This window comes from Epinephelus fuscoguttatus, linkage group LG24 (genome assembly GCF_011397635.1).
Source record: "Epinephelus fuscoguttatus linkage group LG24, E.fuscoguttatus.final_Chr_v1".
Lineage (NCBI taxonomy): Eukaryota > Metazoa > Chordata > Actinopteri > Perciformes > Serranidae > Epinephelus > Epinephelus fuscoguttatus.
Window position 1 is genome coordinate 12,798,733 of NC_064775.1, and position 18,245 is coordinate 12,816,977.

The following is an 18,245-nucleotide window of genomic DNA, read 5'->3' on the forward strand; positions in this document are numbered from 1 at the left end:
CCTGGCAGTAGATTTATTGTGCACATTTTAGTTGCTGAAATGTTAAAACATGTTTTTATTGAGAATAAAAGCTTCAAATTTTTACAATATGTACCCATAAAGATTTTAAACTAGTCTACTTCTCATTGGGCCCCTTCCTAGTGCGCACCTTGAGAGACATTAGAATAATTTACGCCCCTGTATTCAACGAATTACTGTAATTAACTAACGCAACATGCAGCCGGCTCACTTCTCCTTGCTGTGTGACATATTGGCAGTGGCTTCACGTGCAGGAGACACCCCCCCTAGCGCCATATTTGCGCACTACACCTCCATATGCTGAGAAGCTCTGCCCCCTGTGAAATTCCTGACTGCCAGGGTGATTCCTCCGGTCACCAAGGGCTGCTTCCTGCTGCAGCCTACCGTGTGCTCTGGGGCAAACTATTTAATAACCTCTGGATAAATGATCAACCACGGGAATGATATCTCCGCCGATAAAGGGTGAGTTATGTTTTAATAAGGCAGGAGACAGTGTGTGTGTGTGTGTGATATGTATTATTCTGCAGATGTTAGTGTGCGGGCTCAGTAGTGAGTGGAGCTGTGCCTTACATGCTATAATGTCCTGTCTTGGTTCGTGAAGCCTACAGAATTATAGGTTACCGTGTCTACCTGTTTTTCTGTCAACAGAACAAAGGCTGTTGTTGAGTGTTGGGCTGAATGCGTGTTTTTAAAGAAAGACTTGGGAACACGCCCTTGCTGTCTTTCTACCTGTATGAAAGGGAATGCTTTCAACTTCATGTGAATGCCCTCAAACTGCGGTCAGAGCAGCGCACTAACACACACTCGGGAAGTTACACCGTATTTTGTTCATTTGTCGCCACAGTGGCGACTTTGTTACATCCTCGCTTTGGTTAAACATCCGTTTTTAAAGCGCTCCCCCCTCAACCAGAAACTCACACAGCCTCTGTGACAGAGAAAAAGTCAACTATGTTTCATACGGTTGACTGGATCCGCATTACCCCGGCTGGTGCACCGCAGCTCAGCTGTAAACTGTAACCTGCGGCGGCTGAGTTGACGCGGACGGATACACGGTAGCACTCCCAGCCTTAGAAAACAACCAGTAAGCCAGAAAACACACCGGACACCAGTCTGAAACCAATGTGGCGCGATTTGGGTTTTCAAGTAGTCGCATAAATAGGTTACTGAGGTGAGGCAGAGCAGGAGGGGGGCTGCCGAGGCCACGGTGAAACCAGGGAGTTTCCTGTGTCTAGGTCCGCCTGTCTGGCGGGTCACAGGTAGGGCTGGGCGGGTAAACCTGCTCTGGAGTGACTGCTGGTAAAGTAACCTACTTTACACTATGCTTAAATTATTCCAGGTGTAACAACTTCCTTCAGTGACTGTTCTTAGCTCAGCAGCTTATTTTTGGTTTATTAAATGTCTTATGAGCTAATTAGCCAGGTAAAATTGGTCAAAAAGGTGTTCCTGTGGCACGTGCGCAGTCTGGTGACGTCTAATTAATAACCGGTAATGGTTTTTGTTTTAGCTGCTGGATGTCTGCTCTGTTTTTGATCCATTTGTGATTTTATTGACAAAAAACATTAATGAATATTACACAGTTAAATTAACAAATAGGCTTTTGTTGTGTTCATAATTGGCGGGCCAACAATTATTAAGGTAACATTTACAAAGTGTATCTTCTGCCCAGTCAACCATCGAAAACCAAAATATAGTTACAACGAATATCAAATATCACAATATTTTTGACCAGGTACCTCATTATCGATCACAGGCGTAGATTACGGGGGACACAGGGGGCATGTCCCCAAAGTATTTAGGAGGTGTACATTAGTCGTCGTCCCCCCCCCCCCCCCCAGTAAAAACATGATAGTAGCAGAAGCAGACTTTTATTTGATGAAATAAAATATTAAACGTTTCCACCTCAAATTGATGTAGTAAAAGCACACATAGGTGCATAAAAACTGAAACAAAACCTACTCACTCACTTGATATGGATGCTATGATGATATTGTAAGATTGACTGTTGGTGCCTTTACGAAATATTTACACAATGAGATTTTTGATGAATAATTATAAGTCATATGGACATAATGACCAAGGACGCATTCACACTGGCGCTATTTGGTCCGTTTTAAACGAACTCTGGTCCACTTCCACGGATAGTTTGGTTCGTTTGGAGTGGTGTTAACGCTCATTTGAACCCTGGTCCGCTTGAAAACTGGGGGTCTCGGTTAACTTGCAAGTGAACCCTGGTGCGGTTCGCTTACAGTGGGAAATGCAAACGGACTGTCCAGCAAACCAAAGAGAGGAGGTGATGTAGAGCGCAGTGCATTTTGGTGTTTGGTGTTTTTGTGGTGACCAAGCCGGCTGAAGGAGATGGATTTCCGTTTTCGGTCCTGGCTAATCAATGAGCCAGGTTTTCTTCTTCCTCATGCTTTATTTCATCCTGGTCAGTGGTCGTTTTGGGCAATACCGCCCCCAAACGAGCAGCTGTTGTAACTGCGTGACGTTGTCCAGGTGGTTTGGTCCACTTTAAAAAGGGCAGGGTGAAAGTGAACCGAACCAAATGAGGGTGTGAAATTTTTTGGCATTCCATGCCCAATCGAACCGAGTTCCCCGGACTAACCTGGTGTGAATGCGTCTTAAGTGGCAAATAATAGAACAGCTAGAACAGTCTGATAAGTTCAAAAATCTACATCATGTTACTGTAATGCAGCCTTTAAAATCAGGACATCCAAAATCTAAGACAATATCTAATCTCATCATGATATTGATATAATATCGATACATTGCCCAGCCCTATTTTAAAATGACTTAAAACTGAGAGAGGGAAGTTCTCCATGTTTCGCATTTGTGCTTGCTGAATGACAAACGATTAGTTGATTGTCAAAATAATGGATGTATTGACTATAGTTATTCAGTTTATGCCAGGCAAGCAGTTTTATCAGTGTCTCTAAACATGTTTTTTAACTGATGATACATTTACAACTTTATTCCATCTTAAATACTAAAAAGTTAAATGTGGACTTCTATTTTGGGTTCCCTGCTCTTCATTTAGACTTTTCTTCTTTTAAATTATAAGGAGACTGAATGGACATGCTTACTACATAGCTAACTACCCTGTAAGTAAAGTCAATCTCAGCAGCAACACACACCATATCTCAAATTGTAGCTGTCTGTGCAGAAGCAGCATGGTAACATAGTGTGACATTGTGAGAGCTCAGACCGACACTAAATGGTGACAACAACTGTTTCTTCCTCTCCATAAATTATGTAAGACCCTTATTATCATGGAGACTTGTATGCTGTGCGTGAGAATAACATTTGAGAGTTGTGCATGGATTCTTCTTCTCTTTCCGTCCCAGAAAAGTGGTGGTGGTTTTGCGTGACAGCTGCAGAGAGAATATTGGTAGCGATGATGACACCTGTCAAGAGCTCTCAGATGTGAGGTGTGTGCTTGAGCATGGTGAGCTACATGAGTGTGTTGCTCGCTTACAGAGCTCCCAGCATGTATGTATCAGTTAAAAGCATTTCACTGTAAAGGGTGAAGGTTTTCTAGATATTTAACTCAAGTGTATTTCTTTAGTTATTCCAGTCACATCTCTTGTATTGTCAGGGCATAGTGCTGCAGTAACTGGCAGCACAAGATGTCAGTCAACTCCAACGGCCTTCATGTTGCCATGGAGATTCTAATAAACAAGAGGTACAGCTACCTTGTGTGCCTTCAAATGACTTTTAACACCTTGAGTATTTAATTAACTTCAGAAGAAAGGACTTGCTTATTCACTCCTTTATCTCCAGTCGACTCTCACTGTCGGACTTCTTGGCTTCTGGTTTGTTTTCAGTGCTGTGCTAAAAGAAAAAAAGTTGAGAAAAGTTGCTCTCTTGGGAGGAAACAGGCAATATGTCAGTGTCATTTTTATCCTACTGTCTGTCAGCTCAGGGTTTTCCAGTCCGGCTATGAGTGTTTGTGTGATAAATGGTGATACCCATGGGGAAATTAGGTCACTGGGGCAGCAAAGAGTGTCTTTCACAGAGGTAAAATATGTAATCACACATCACAAGAGAATAAGAAGCTCCTAGAAACACTGGAAGGAATATCCAAATATTTAAAATAAGTCTATAAATAAGTATGTGAAGTGATATACAGGCCCTGATCAATAGTCACAAGTGCAAATGGAATATAAATGCATTACTTAAGCATTAGTCATCAATATCCCACGGTGACATTTCAGTGCCTTTTTTATCACAAGATGAACAAATCATTTCTTCTCAGAGTCATTACTCACAGTCTGAACACACAGATATGACGCACATATCTTTAAATTTAGTGTGAGTTTAACTTTCTGTCATTATGTCAACGTCCATAAGTCTCCTCAGAAATCATAAAACAAGTGCAAACTCGCAATAGCTGTGACCACATATGGGCATGCATGCCAATTGGCATAAACAGCTGAGTGCCTTGCATTTTTGTTTTAGCTCTGTGCGTTTCAAGTTTTTGCAGGAGTGCCCTTGAAAAAGTTTCAACTCAGAGCAGGAGAAGCGCCCAACATCATTTGAATGGAGAGGTGGGCCTTCTGTGGTGGGGATGACTACAAGCGGTAGCATACATAGTTTGTGTTAAACTAAAGTTAGTTCACTTTAGGTGTCATCCGAGGCAAGCTGCAAGACATATCTGAACAAACTATCGCCTCAACTACTTTCTAAAATTTTGCCAACCATAAGTAGGCCCAATGATGGACGGGACATTGTCAAACTGTCCCAGACTTGTCCTAAAATAAGCCTTGGATCGACCATCATCCAGGCGACGCTCCTGGACCAGCTGATGGTCCTTATCGTGATTTCTCTTTCTGAGGGTCTCATACACCCACACAGTTTAACATTTCCTTGTGACCAGTGTACTAATTGGTAACAGGCTCTTACGTTCAGTAAGAGCCAGAGCAAGTGCCCTCTGCCCATCCATAAGATACAGATCTGTGAGTTTACTTCATGGCAAACTAGACTGAATAACTGTGACGTTGAACTAACAACTGCTGTCACTTACTGTCACTAGAAAACTGAATTGCATAGATATGTGAAATGAACAAATATGTTTATTTCTGTTGCCATTTTTTAGCTGTAACTGTACCATTTAAAGATATATAGTTAAACATGGTGGTCCTTATTTTATGCACTGTCTTTGCTAGTGTCTTTGATGAACCATACCTCCTGGCATGATAGCTAAGCAGTGTACTGCTGTGGAAGGTGGCAGCAGCAAAATGTATCTTAGCCACCTTAAAAAATCAACATCAGTCTAAACGTACACTATATATGGAATATTTTGACCGCTATACATAACACGATAACTGATGAAGGCAGTGGTAGACCAGCAACTCCCATGTTCTGTGAAGTAAAATGACTGTTTTTGTCAAAGGAGTCTGGTGGCTTTGAGATTACAGTTTTAGTTTTCCATCGGAAAGGGCAGACTGAAGACAAGATGAAGCACTGTTGTAATATAGTGTACACTTTTTTTTTTTTTTTTAAAGATATTTTTTGGGCATTTATGCCTTTAATCGACAGGACAGCTAAGCATGAAGGGGGGAGAGAGAGAGAGAGGGAGTGACATGCAGCAAAGGGCCACAGGCCGGAGTCGAACCTGGGCCGCTGCGGCAACAGCCTTGTATATGGGGCGCCTGCTTTATCCACCAAGCCACCGACGCCCCGTAGTGTACACTTTAACTGATACTGATTTTGTTAGGTGGCTAAAAACTAACCAATTGTACCAGCATTTGCTCAGCGCTGTTTCAGTTTATGTACATGACATGGTGGTTTCTATCCAGAAGTTGGGCCAGGCTTCAACAGAAAAAGGCAGTGGGGTGCGCCTCACATTTTGCCTACTGCAAAACCCGCTCAATTTTGTGCAAGTCTGTGAACCCAGTCTTAAGTTATGCGCCATTTTGCGATTGGCCTCTCCCATTGCCAAATTAACTTTTAACCAGTTGGCATGAATACAAAAGACACACCTTCACACACACATTTGACCTCCATGCCAAATTTCAGTCTCCTAGGGGAAAAAATTGTAGCCGCCAAAGGGTGGGGAAATTTTTTTGGACCGACCAACCAATTGACAGTGTGAGCTGCTGGTCCCAGCTAAAGCAAGACAGTCTTTCTAACGTCATAACTCACCTAAGAATCATCATGTTTTTAAGTTTCCTTTAGTATCAGAGTAATATAGTGTTTCTGTGCTTACAAGAACTGTTAACAGCTAATTCAGCATGCTTTTAATGTTTCCAATTTGCCAAAGCGGTTGCTGGATTTTGTCTGAGGGGGTCCCACAGTATCAGACCATGAAAACCCTTTATAACAACTGCACCTCTGTCCAGCTAATGCAGTTGTCAACAGCTGGTTTATTTACTGATGGCTCAGGATCAGCTCATTGTGGTTGCCTAGTAACACCGGCTCAGAAATGCAACAGGTAAAAGCCAGATGTGATTCAAGCATAAGGGTTTGAGTCAGTGTTAGTCAGAGATACCTCTTACTGAGAGCAGATAGAAACTGATAGTGGTTTGTAATCAACACTGCATGCATGCTAACGATTTTTTCAGTCTATGACGTGCAGATTCTAATCACTCAATCTTTTTAAATGCTAATAGAGACTCTGAATCTGTTTCTCCAGTTCCTCAGCTGTGTGTCTCTCTGCTTCCATGCGCCTCATTCACATCTCACAGAATATCTGAGGGGTTAAATTCGGTGACACTTGGGAATGTTGATTGAATTCCACAGAATTAATGACCCTCATTTGCTCAGTCATGGACAGGAACACAGCGAGCATGTGACCAGGCCAGACTTCCACCACAGTGACTTGCTTTAATGTTCACTCGTGTCCCAGCATGTCTCGTGACTGCGGCGGTCATGGTGTTACCTCCTCTCAAGCTGAAGTGAAGTCATTATATGTGGCATGAGCTGGTCGTCTCTTATTATGGTGTGAGCGGAGGTGTGTTATCATGGTGTTAATGGAGGCTGAGCTATGAGGGCGTCATGGTTACAGAGGGAGGGATGAGGTGCCAGCGTATGAGCTGCATGCTGACGGCTGAACGTCAGAGCTGGCTTCATTTCTTTGAATGACAAAAGCAGATATGTTTAATAGATTCCGTCAAAAGTCAGATCACAGCCTGGTTATCCAGAATAAGTAATTTGGTAATTAGGTGTTTATCCCCAATTTTGAACGTAAACCCATCAGCTCATGCTGGGTAAACATAGGTAATATATGCTACAGCATTAGCTCTAAATACATATGAGCTTTTAATAGCATCTTTGCTCAAATTGGCATTATTCCAAGACCACATGTTGTCTCACGATTCAGCCCTGGTGGAGAGAAATAGTAATTTCCTGAACATTTGTCTCTTTTTTTCTATGCTTCAGCTGGATTATTATTATTATAACGGAGATAAACTGTTGTTTCCATGGCGGATCAGTGTAAAAACTGTGTTGAAATGGTGCAGGAATCAAAGACGTGCCATAAAAGGCGGCGGGATTTCAGGATTAATCACTGCTGAGTGTGAATGAGCTGCGGGGGCCTTTTCACTTCAATTCTGCAAAAAGAACGGATGAACAGTTTGCCTGGAAGGAGGTTTCAAATGAAAACATGACGGATCATCTCATCTGGTTCATTAGATGCTTAATTTTCCGCTCTACACAGGGAAACTGGAAGTACTCCCTCAGCTCCTTGCTTGACTACTCGTACAGTAAGAGTGTCTTCAGAGGTTCAGGTCAGCAGGTCAGTTTGCGGGGAAACAACTTGGTGGTTCAGTGACTTCAGATTGGCTTCAAAGGGACAATGTTTCAAGGCAAGAAAAGACCCTGTCTCATCCACATTAATTTTATAGTGACATATTCCTTTAAAAAGATTAAAGGGACAGCTCACCACAAAATCAAAAACACATATTTTCCCTCTTACCTGTGGTGCTGTTTATCAGATTGTTTAGTGTGAGTTGAGTCAACCATAGAGATGTCTGCCTTCTTTCCAATATAATAGTACTAGATGGCACACAGCTTGTGGTGCTCAAAGCGCCAAAAAATACATTTAAAAAACTCTATAGCAATGTCTCTTTCCAGAAATCATGACTCGCTAACTCAAGATAATCTACAGATCTTGTTGTGAGCAGTTTCATGTAGGAGCTATTGTCTTTCTACTGAACTACACCCACCAACCGTGTCACCGAGCAGAGGGAAACGTGCATCTACTCATGGACGAGAGGGTCATGCTTGTGATGCTGTGATATGTAAACATTAATGATGTCCTCCTTGGCTGTAACGTTAGCTAGCTCAGTGATGCTAGGTGAGCTAGCTGCAGATGCAGTCTTGCTTGTAGGGCTGTAGTCTCCTGGTCGACTGGTCGATTATTTGGACGATATGCTCTCGTCCAACCAAATTTTCATTGGTCGAATAATCGCCGTGTTACTTACATAAAGAGAAAAGTGCTACATCAATAGCTTTCCAGGATTAGTTCATTATTTCCTGCGGCGGGAGGGACAGGCTAAGTTACCTGCGAAAATGCCCACCCTAACGCTCAGTGTCGCGGTGACGCAGACCCCCCATCAGTTTCTGTATAGTGATACCTTTTCCCCTAGTGGGAATGAAGCTTGTGTTTACTTGTATGTCACAGATAAGAAACAATAAATTGTGAAGACAGTAAAGCCTCCACTAAAATAGCATTTTAAGTCTTGTGTGTGATTCATCCTTTATGGATACATAATTTATCTTGGCTTCATATGAGCAGAGGGAGTCTCTGCTCGTCGCTAGGCTAATTTATACAATGTAAGATGCCATAGACTGGTGCTAATAACATTAGCATGTTGTATTTGTGGGGAAATGTGTCCAGATAAAGTGTTTGTCTGTGAATGCTGCATGACTGCAGCCCTACTTGCTTCTGCGCGGTGATGGTGGGTGCTGTTCATTCATTCATTCTTTCATTCGTTATCTGAAAAAGAGGAACAATATGTATTTTTTTATTTTGGGGTGAACTGTCCCTTTAAAAGTTTGTGAGTGTGTTATGAGGTCAGCAAATACAGTAGGTTCTGAGTCAGTCATGACCTTTCCTTGAGTTTCCCAAAACAGAAAGATCTGTTTTAGATTGACTCTTAATCAGCTCAAGCTGCAGCTGTAACAGTAACACGCATTTCTATGGGAACCGCACAGAGCACGTTGTGCCTGATGTAAAAATGAGAATAACGCTGTTTGAGATGTTACATTACATACTGCCATCGTGAAGTTGTCAACAGTGTCCAAATTTCCACGTGTTCGCTTGAGCCGCTGATAATCGAATCTCGCCAAGTGGCGACGCTGACTGCTTCTATTGGATGTGATGTGAAAGGTGCAGCCGAGCAGAGCTGATTTGTTTACAGCGGCTGACAGCAGATGTCTCGTGACTCCATAACATTGCTCTGGCTCTGCGCTCAGAGATGAAAGTGTTTTCTTGGGCTGTTTGTGTAACGTTGTTTGTTTACCTTCCCAGTTTAGGCTGCTGGATGTTTATTCTGTCGTTGTTCCTCGAGTCAGCGCTCAGGTTGTTACACCTGTTAGCTTGTGTGTTTTATTTTCTCTCCATATGGTTTTATATTTCAGAAGACATCTTTAATCATGAGTGTTGCATTGGGGCATTTGAGTCTCGTAGTCGTTTTTTCTTATGTAGATCAGAATGGGAACACCCTGGTGCCATGTTACCTCCAGGAATTTGGAGTAAGTTTGGCACAGACGTTTCCCTGAACAATGATTCATGTTTTCACAAAGTGAATAAAATGGCCTTGTGAGAGGCTATACTCTTCATGCTTCATGATTGCTGTGATAATGTTGCCCTTCCTCGTCTCCCGCTCCTTGTTGCCAGTGTTTGCCAGGACAAACAGACAAGCCGGCAGCTCAGCAGGGGTCTTGGATTACTGTGAAGAACCTGCCAGGGCTCCCTGCCTCCCTCCCCTCCACAGTGGGGGATTCCTATTTCAGCTTCGGACTCTCCCCGCAAACTTGAAGTGGTTCCGCTTACCAATTTTCTCTGGCATTGCAAAGACACAAACCACATGTGAGAACACCCGCAGATCCTGTTTCACTTCAATATAGACCTCAGAGGCCGGCCTCTCGCTGGGCCTGTGGTGAGCATGTGTACTGTACAGTTAGCTCAGCAGGAAGTATCTGAAACGGTTAGAGGTGATGTGTGGAGTCACTGACTCCTGCGTTTTGTCAGGGAATAATCGATCAGCTTTTGACCAAGCTGCTCTCTTCCCTCGTGGCTGCACTCTGACTGAACCTGGACCACGCACTCATTTAACCCTATTAATCCCTCATTTAGCTGTGCGCCCTTGCTTTTAAGAGGATTAAAACAGGTGATGGAAATGCCTCTGTGATTGTGTCCAGCTTGCTTAGCAGTCATTATTCATGGGTAAATTCCTGCAGTAGAGTATTAACAGTTCCTAACCACTCCCATTCTGATACAGGTCCCTTTAAAACTAGGGTTCTTGAATCACTGCGCCACAATCACTGGATGAACATTTCTTTAGAAGAACATGTGTAAGAGAATTCATGATTTGGAATTCAAAGATTCAACATTTTGCTAAATCCACGTATCGCTTTCTTGCTTTCAGATAAATGAGAGGATCTATACCTCTCTGATGTCTGTGCACTGAATATGAAACTACCACTAACGGCCAGCTAACCTAGCTTCACATAAAGACTGGAAACGGGAACACAGCTGGCCTGACTCTCACCAAAGGTAACAAAGTTCGCTCAGCAGCACTTCTGTAGAATTGTCACACAATTGGACATTTGTGTAATTCATAATAAAACATGGGATTTTTCCCCCTTATAAGTAGGGATGCACCGATTTATTGGCCAATATTCACCTTGTTGACTGCCATTGGCCTATCAGCAAATACTTACCGATGGCACCGACGATGATTTTCCAATGTGTCACATTAGTTTTGCACAGGCTATAAACTAAGGGTGTCCCATCATCTCGGGGTCAATATTGAACTTATTTGGGACAAACAGAGATCTTGGACACCTTTGGCATGAAAGGATGCAGGCAACTCATTTTTGTCCTGTCAGAGGGCACAGCCTGTTAATACTACAGTGTGAACAACACATTTGTGTTGAAATCTGCAGGAGAGCTAGTTAACATCAGCTGTTAGCAGCCGCTGACCTTAACATTTTGAGCTCTATTCAGTAAAAATGAGTATTGAGCAAAGGTAAAGTCTAAAGTTACTATGGTGTGTTCAGATGTAATCTTGTTAAATTTTACTCTGGGGCAAAAAAAGCAATATAAAACATATTCAAGAGGGAATTATGATACATGAAGTAAAATGGCTGTTGAAGCAGTTTTTTTTATACAAGGTGTTTTCCGTTTGAAAGAAGGTTATATTCAAGGTTGTTTCATGAATTTGTATGGTTGAATTTTTGCCTGTTGCAAGACAGTGTAATGAAGGGCTGAATGACTTTAATTCTTAGTTTCTTTTCATAATGAAGAATTCATCTTTTACTTGGAAAAAATGTGGGAATGAATAAATAACAAAAAACAAAGAAACATCAGTATCAGCAATTGGCTAAGTTCTTATTCTGAACATCGGTATCAGTGTAAGCCCAGAATTTTATGATCGGTGTATCACTAACAAGAAGTGTTAATTGTCCCTGAGGTAATTAAAGTTTGAGAGCCCGGGTTTAAACAGATTTTTAGATCTGAATGACCAAAATAAGTTAAATTGAAACAAAGTCATCTGTTTGAGACATTTCTACATCCAAGAGGATTCAAAAGTTACCCATGTTAACAAAGGCTTTTGGAAAACCCCGCTTCCCTTGAAGTTTGGAGCAGGATCAGCAGCAGCTGGCTGGTGCTGCTGGTGAGACGGCTGCAGAGAACCAGTTGAGGGAGGATTTGCCACCTTGTGAGGATGATTCAGGCATTTAAAAATGATTTGCACAACGAGCATATCCAAATATGCAGTTGCGCAATCTTCAAAGTATTTTCAGTCGTCTGTGTGACAGTCACGCAAGCATGCATATACACACACAACACTCACTCACAGATGTGCCGACACCACAGAACTGGGTCATAGTAGATGTTTTGTGCCACTGTGTATTTTTGGACCCAGTGAAGTGTGTTTCCCTCCAAGTGGCAGATAAAGATTGCAGTTTGTGCTCTAAATCTGGCGAAGTGACTCTTTCCTGGAGTTGTGAATGCAGAAAAGCAGGGGTGTCTGGTGAGGAAGACGAGCTGCTCGGTTTCTCACCACCTTTAAGGCGACTGGAGTCATAAATCAGCCATAAATCTTTAGTGCTGGAAGCCGGGCCTCAGAGTTTCAGTGCTGGTTTCGATTGGGAGGCGTAGCGCAGCTTTAGACCATGTCAGGACAAAGTGGTGGTATGAAAGACGAGATAGGAAAGTGTTTGAAGCACTCTGGATGATTGATGCAGATATTAGAAAATAGGAATGTGCTCACTTCCCCTAAAATATTGCGGATAGATAACTTGAAGACCAAACATACTGTCATAGCCTCAAAGAGCCCTCTGGTAAGTATCACCTATCTCTATCCTCCATAGGGTTGATGGATGTTTAATGGCAAGTGTGTGCGGGCTGGCTCAAAGTGCACATGTACAGAGAAGTGAATGATAACTGAGCAGAAATTTGATGTATGGCTTTCTGAGTTAAGTTTTAACTACATGTGTATTTCACACCTCACATTTTTATCACACTCTGAGCTGTCTGAGAAGCTGTGTGTGTTTCTGTGTGTGTGTGTGTGTCATGCAGGTATGATTCGTGAGTGTTTACGGCATGCCTCAAGCTACCCATGACTCACTTCTCTCTCTCCTTTTGTGCAGTTAATCAAAAGTGCTTTTAATGTGACTCTTTTGAGCCAATTCAAGTAGCTCTCATCTTTTACTTCACTCACTCTGACCATACCAAATCAAGTGCACTCAATAAACGTCCTCCGATTATCCACAATTTCCCCTTAATGCAGTCTTTAAACCCTCCACCTGCTCCAGGGTCCATACGTGGAATTAGTCTGCAGCTTTATACTGTGTCCTCACAAACTATTTGATGCTTGATTTGGCTTCTGCATCTGTACATGATGCCATCAGCACTTTTACTACATGTTGATCCTCTTGGGAAAGAATGCAGCTTGATTTTACTGGAAATGACTTCATGTAGGTCCAATCAGCCAACACAATTCCCCTGTAACAGCCACTGATAATAATTCATGCAGTTATTAAGCACTCTGGATGAAAGTACCTATCCAGCTGGAGAAGCTTAAAGTCTTTAAGTCTGTAATTTTGCATGCATTTAGTTCCAAGTATGCATCAATAAAGGTTTGTTTTGTTCATTATGTACGTTGATGGGCGGTGTTCACATTTCCAAACTGTAGCTTGTCTCGCTGTGGTGTTGTGTCATCAGATAGGAATGCTGTGCAGAGGGAAATAATGATTATTTTCAATCACAGCTGACAGAGGGCAGTTTCAATCTTTGCATGCTTTTTATTTTCAATTTATGACATATCTTGTATTTTTGTGGTTTGTGGGAAGATATGTAAATATGGCCTTACCTCAGTGTCAGTAGATAAGTGCATTATTAGGGAAATGGTAGTGTCTAATGCCGGCCTTAAACCAAACTACTTTTCAAGCAGTTAAATTTAACTTGTTAATAAAATCACGAGAGTTTCACCTCAGGATTGCTCCTGTTACCTCAATTGTTTGGTGTAAAATGGTCATAAATCTCAGTCCTAGCTGTCTTAAGTCTTTATCTTGTCTTAATGTTCCCACAAAATCAAACATGTTTGATATTATCTCAGTTTTTAGTGCAATACTGAAGTTGAGTGACATAAACATTGATAGCAACCAATAGCAACACTCTTCAGCACCAAACACAAGGCAGCAAATGGAACACACTCTAGGCTAGAGCTGCAACTAACGATTATTTTCATTGTCGACTAATCTGTCGATTATGTCTTCGATTAGTCGACTAATCATTTGAGCGAAAATGTGTTAAAATGTTGAAAAATGTCGGTCCGTCTCTGCCAAACCCCCAAATTATGTCATCGATGTCTTGTTGCCTACTCACGGGTTTTAGTTCACCGTCATGGGAGAGTGTGTAAAGCTCCCAATATTTGAACGTAAGAAGCTGCAATAAGAGTATTTTGGGGTACTTTTATAGTACTTTTCTATGAAAAATGACTCAACCCGATTAGTCGACTACTAAAATAGTCAGGATTATTTTAATAGTCGATTAGTCGACTAATCATTGCAGCCCTACTCTGGGCAGGTGTAACAACGTGAACAAGTCTTAGTTCTCCCTGTGTGGAAAAGTAGGAGAAAGAAGGAAAGAAGGCAGAGTTGTGGAGTGACCAAGAGTTGGTGTTAAATTTGGCATGCATCTGATCCACCAACCAGCACTTATGTTAGTGAAAAATCAAACGGTTCTCCTCTCATTTTCACAGTCTCCTCCCACTAAAATTGCACAGCTGACCATCGTAGGCTGGTAGCAAGTTGAGGTGACATAATGCAAACTGTAAAGCTTATACACAAATACAGTTTATCTTTATGGATCATGTTGATGCCGAATTGACAATAACACTTGGGACATATGATGCCTTTTGTCTTGTGTTTGCAGAGTTAAGTGTTTTTTCAGACACATAAGGAATTGTTAATATGTCATATTTCTTAAAGGGAGTTTAGTGTAATATTTCCCTACAGGAGCAGGATGAGAAATAATCTCAAAAGGAATCTAGTCTAATCTCTTGCATATAGTGCCCCTGCAAGATCCCCAGCCTTTGCAAAATCTGATAGTGTGACTAAATCCTCACATTGTCTGTGAGAAGGTGTCAGTCTAGAAACTTTTCTTCTAGTGTGTGGTTGGCAGACGACAAAGGCACTGCTCCAATAGCAGCCTGTTGCAGCAGCTTGTGTTTCCATCAGTGAAACAAAATCTAATTTTCAGAGTGCATTAATAATACAAAAATGTAAGCCACATTTCTCGTTCTTTTGTTAGACATCCGAAGGCCTCGTTTCATTATGTGTTAGTTGCCAACTGAATATAAATGGATATAGATATACATGTGCTTTCTGCTCTGTTTTGTGTGTATTTTTTCAAAGAAAGTAGCAGATTTATTAAGATCTGAAATAGAGAAAGAACAGTTAACTCTTTGTGACACTGTAGCCAGCCTGCACTGGTTTGTATTTAACTTGGTTAATGGCCAAGACTGTAAATCAGTGAATCTAAATTGGATTTCTGGTGTTTGACCAATCAATTAATATCTCATTCTCTCTACTATTCTATACATGCCTCTCAATGGCTGAAAATGATAATAATCAATGTTATCAACAGCAATTTTTCAGTTTAAAGGGAGCTGGAACATTTTTGATTTAAAGTGTTATCTCAAGCCTCTTAACAAATGGATCCTGTGTTTGTGTGAAAGTGTTGGTACAGACGTCACGTGACGCTTCACTGAAAGAGTTTCATTATTTTCAAATGAAGCATGTCCTCGCCACGAGCAGTTCATTTTTTTCAGTATCATTAATGCCATCCTCTGAGTGTTGCTGCTATGACGGTTTGGCTCAGGAGCATTGTAATGAAAATTTAACACCCATTATACTGATACAATTGACTGTTTATTAAAAGTAATGATATGCAGGTAGAACGAGGACATTTTGTTTGGAGCAGTTCCCTGAATTTCTTCTTATTTTAGTTGCTGTCATGACTCCCTGAGACTCGCACCCAAACTGGCAACACCTCCATCTCATTGAACGACTCCAGCTTTTATCTTCAGCACGCTCTCTCTGCGTTCGTCATCTCCAGGCTTGTCAGTGTCAGGCTTAAATAGTTTGCTGTGTGCCAGAGACTTTAAACTGCCTCTGAACAACAGTTGTCAGCCGTATGGGAATAAGAGCAAATTGCTGTTTCACGGTAGCAGTGTTTCTTTTATCTGGAACACTCAGCTGTAACCTCCTGAGAGCTGCCTATAACGCAGAGTGTCACTGCAGGTTTGTAGCCAGGACATTGTACAGCAGCTGCAGATGAACACAGGCACATCTGAGGATTTATGCATGAGGGGTGCTAACAAATCTGAAATGATAAAAAGAGATGTGATGAAAAAAGCCTGTGACTTGAATGATTGATTGTGTAATGTTATTTATTCCATGCAGACACCGTCTACGTCTTGTTGGCTCCTCCTGTCTCACAGTCAAACGTGGGCAGGTTTCCCAGACATTTCACATTCTGAATTCAAATTTCCCGTCTGTCTCCCCCCCTCCACTCCCCTCCAGGTTGATGTTTCCTCACCGGGCGCCCCCAGGGTCGCTTTCAAGCCTGACTGCCGACAGCTCACCACCTCTGTCAGCCTCTTGAGCGAGCCAGTTGATTGCCTCTAGCTCAACAACACCACGCACAAGGTTCCGCTGCGTCTGCCAGCGGTCCAGCCGAGCAGCCTCTGTGTCGCCCTGAGCCCAGCTGCCTGGGCGGGACTGCATCACCATGGACACGGAGTCCACTTACTCGGGCTATTCCTACTACTCCGGACGCTCCCGGGGATCCCACAGGCATGGGTAAGACTAAATCCTGCTTTGTCGGTAATTCTGTTTCTGCTTTTACCTGGAGGGTACATGCCAGAGCGTCCTTTATTAATCACCATATCCCTACCGGGGCTGAGGCTGCTGTTCAGTAGCTGAACTTGCACTTTGACCTCCCTCCCTACTCCCAAATACATATCTGTTGTAACAGTTTAGCAAATGACTATTAAGCCCAGTGTTACAGTATAATTCTCTGTATCAGTGAAGTGAAAAGAACACATTACAGATAAGGGAGACACCCCAGTCATGTCAGCATCAGATGAGATATAGACCACTGTGCGCAGTTTCAGTATCAGTGTAAAGTGAGGGAGAGCTGCTGCTACCTCAGTGCAATTTGGGTGCATTTACACCTTTTAATTTCATGTGGTCAAGCACTATACGATTACAATCTGATCACCCAAAATGCATTTTAATGCAAGGCGTAAAGGGGGTTTAAGATCATGTGGTCATGGGTCACATATCTCACAGTGGCCAGGCACCGTCTCACTCCCTCGTCCTCTCCTTGCTGTTCTCGTACTCATTACAATCTGCAGAACACTACCAAAGGAGACAGCAGGTGTTTTTGCAACTGAAGTGTAGAGGTGTGAGATGCTTATTTTCTGCCTTACGTTCCACACACAAGACCGCTCCCTCACCGGAGCAGCACCAGTCTGTATTCACCCATCAGAGGCACGGCAGCCTTCAGTGATGATACCTGTGACACTGAGTGACTACAGACAGAGGCTACATCCACACTAACATGGTTTTGTCTTAAAACACACAAGTATTGCTACATTTATGCCAAGCGTCCACACTACTCCAACCTTTTAGAACCCCTGAAATGGAGACCTTGGAAAACACTGCTGACCCTGTTTTAGTTTGAAAACTCCAGGGTTAGGTTTTAACATGAATGGGTGGAAACAGAGACTTTAAAAAATGATGACACAGACACAGATGTTTGCTCATCCAGTGGGTCTTATTAGTCACAACATGTCAAGAAAAAACATTATAGCTATGACTGCATGTCTTTTTGATTTCATCCTTCTTGTCTGGGTACTCTTTTCCCATCGCCATGGCTTCTTCCAATAATGGATGATGCTCCCGGCCAGTACCACTCTAATATTTCACTGTATTTTCTTTGCAATGACTCCCAATCTGTTTTACGCAGCCTTGACTGCCTTATACTCGTGTTACTCTCACAAACACTGGTCTTACTTTTTTTGCCATCGCTGTAGTATTTTCTTCTTGCAGAGTAGACCGTCTGCTTCCTGTTTACATTGGTACACACGCCTAGTGTGTGAATGGTTATGTGATATGCTTTTTCAGGCGTGTTAGTATGGATGGAGATTAATTCTGAGACTGTGCCAAAATGCTCATGTGTATGGAGTGTGGATATGGCCAGTGTGATGTCGTGGCATCAGAGCCAAAGTAGCACATTTTTCAATTAATTCATTTTACTTGACTTAAGAACTCGATATTTTTTTACGCTTTCATACTGACAATTCAATGGGTAGAGTTTCATGTACGTCCAAGCCAAAGTGCTCCAACTGTCAGTCATCTGACATGGACACAAGTAGTAGGTGTTCTAAAGGGTTCTTAAATAAATACATGCATATTTACGTCTTAAAATATTGATTGAATGGTTACGTTTTCTTTTCATCATTTCAGTCTTTTCTGATGCTTTA

At 42.2% G+C, this 18,245-nt stretch overlaps 1 protein-coding gene across 4 annotated transcripts in view; it reads left to right on the plus strand.

Annotated features, from left to right (window-relative positions):
- Positions 1-283: 283 nt before the first annotated feature.
- LOC125884927 (vang-like protein 1) overlaps positions 284-18,245 on the plus strand; it is a 66,017-nt gene continuing 48,055 nt past the window's right edge. Inside the window, exons 1-3 of one of the 4 annotated variants that reach the window (XM_049570222.1) lie at positions 284-480; positions 10,611-10,738; positions 16,279-16,557. In XM_049570222.1, coding sequence (XP_049426179.1) covers positions 16,487-16,557 — 71 coding nt within the window. In that variant the 5' untranslated portion in view covers positions 284-480; positions 10,611-10,738; positions 16,279-16,486. Of the gene's footprint in view, positions 481-1,258; positions 1,275-10,610; positions 10,739-16,278; positions 16,558-18,245 lie in introns of those variants that run through there. The other 3 variants (XM_049570223.1, XM_049570221.1, XM_049570224.1) reach the window with 3 other exon arrangements.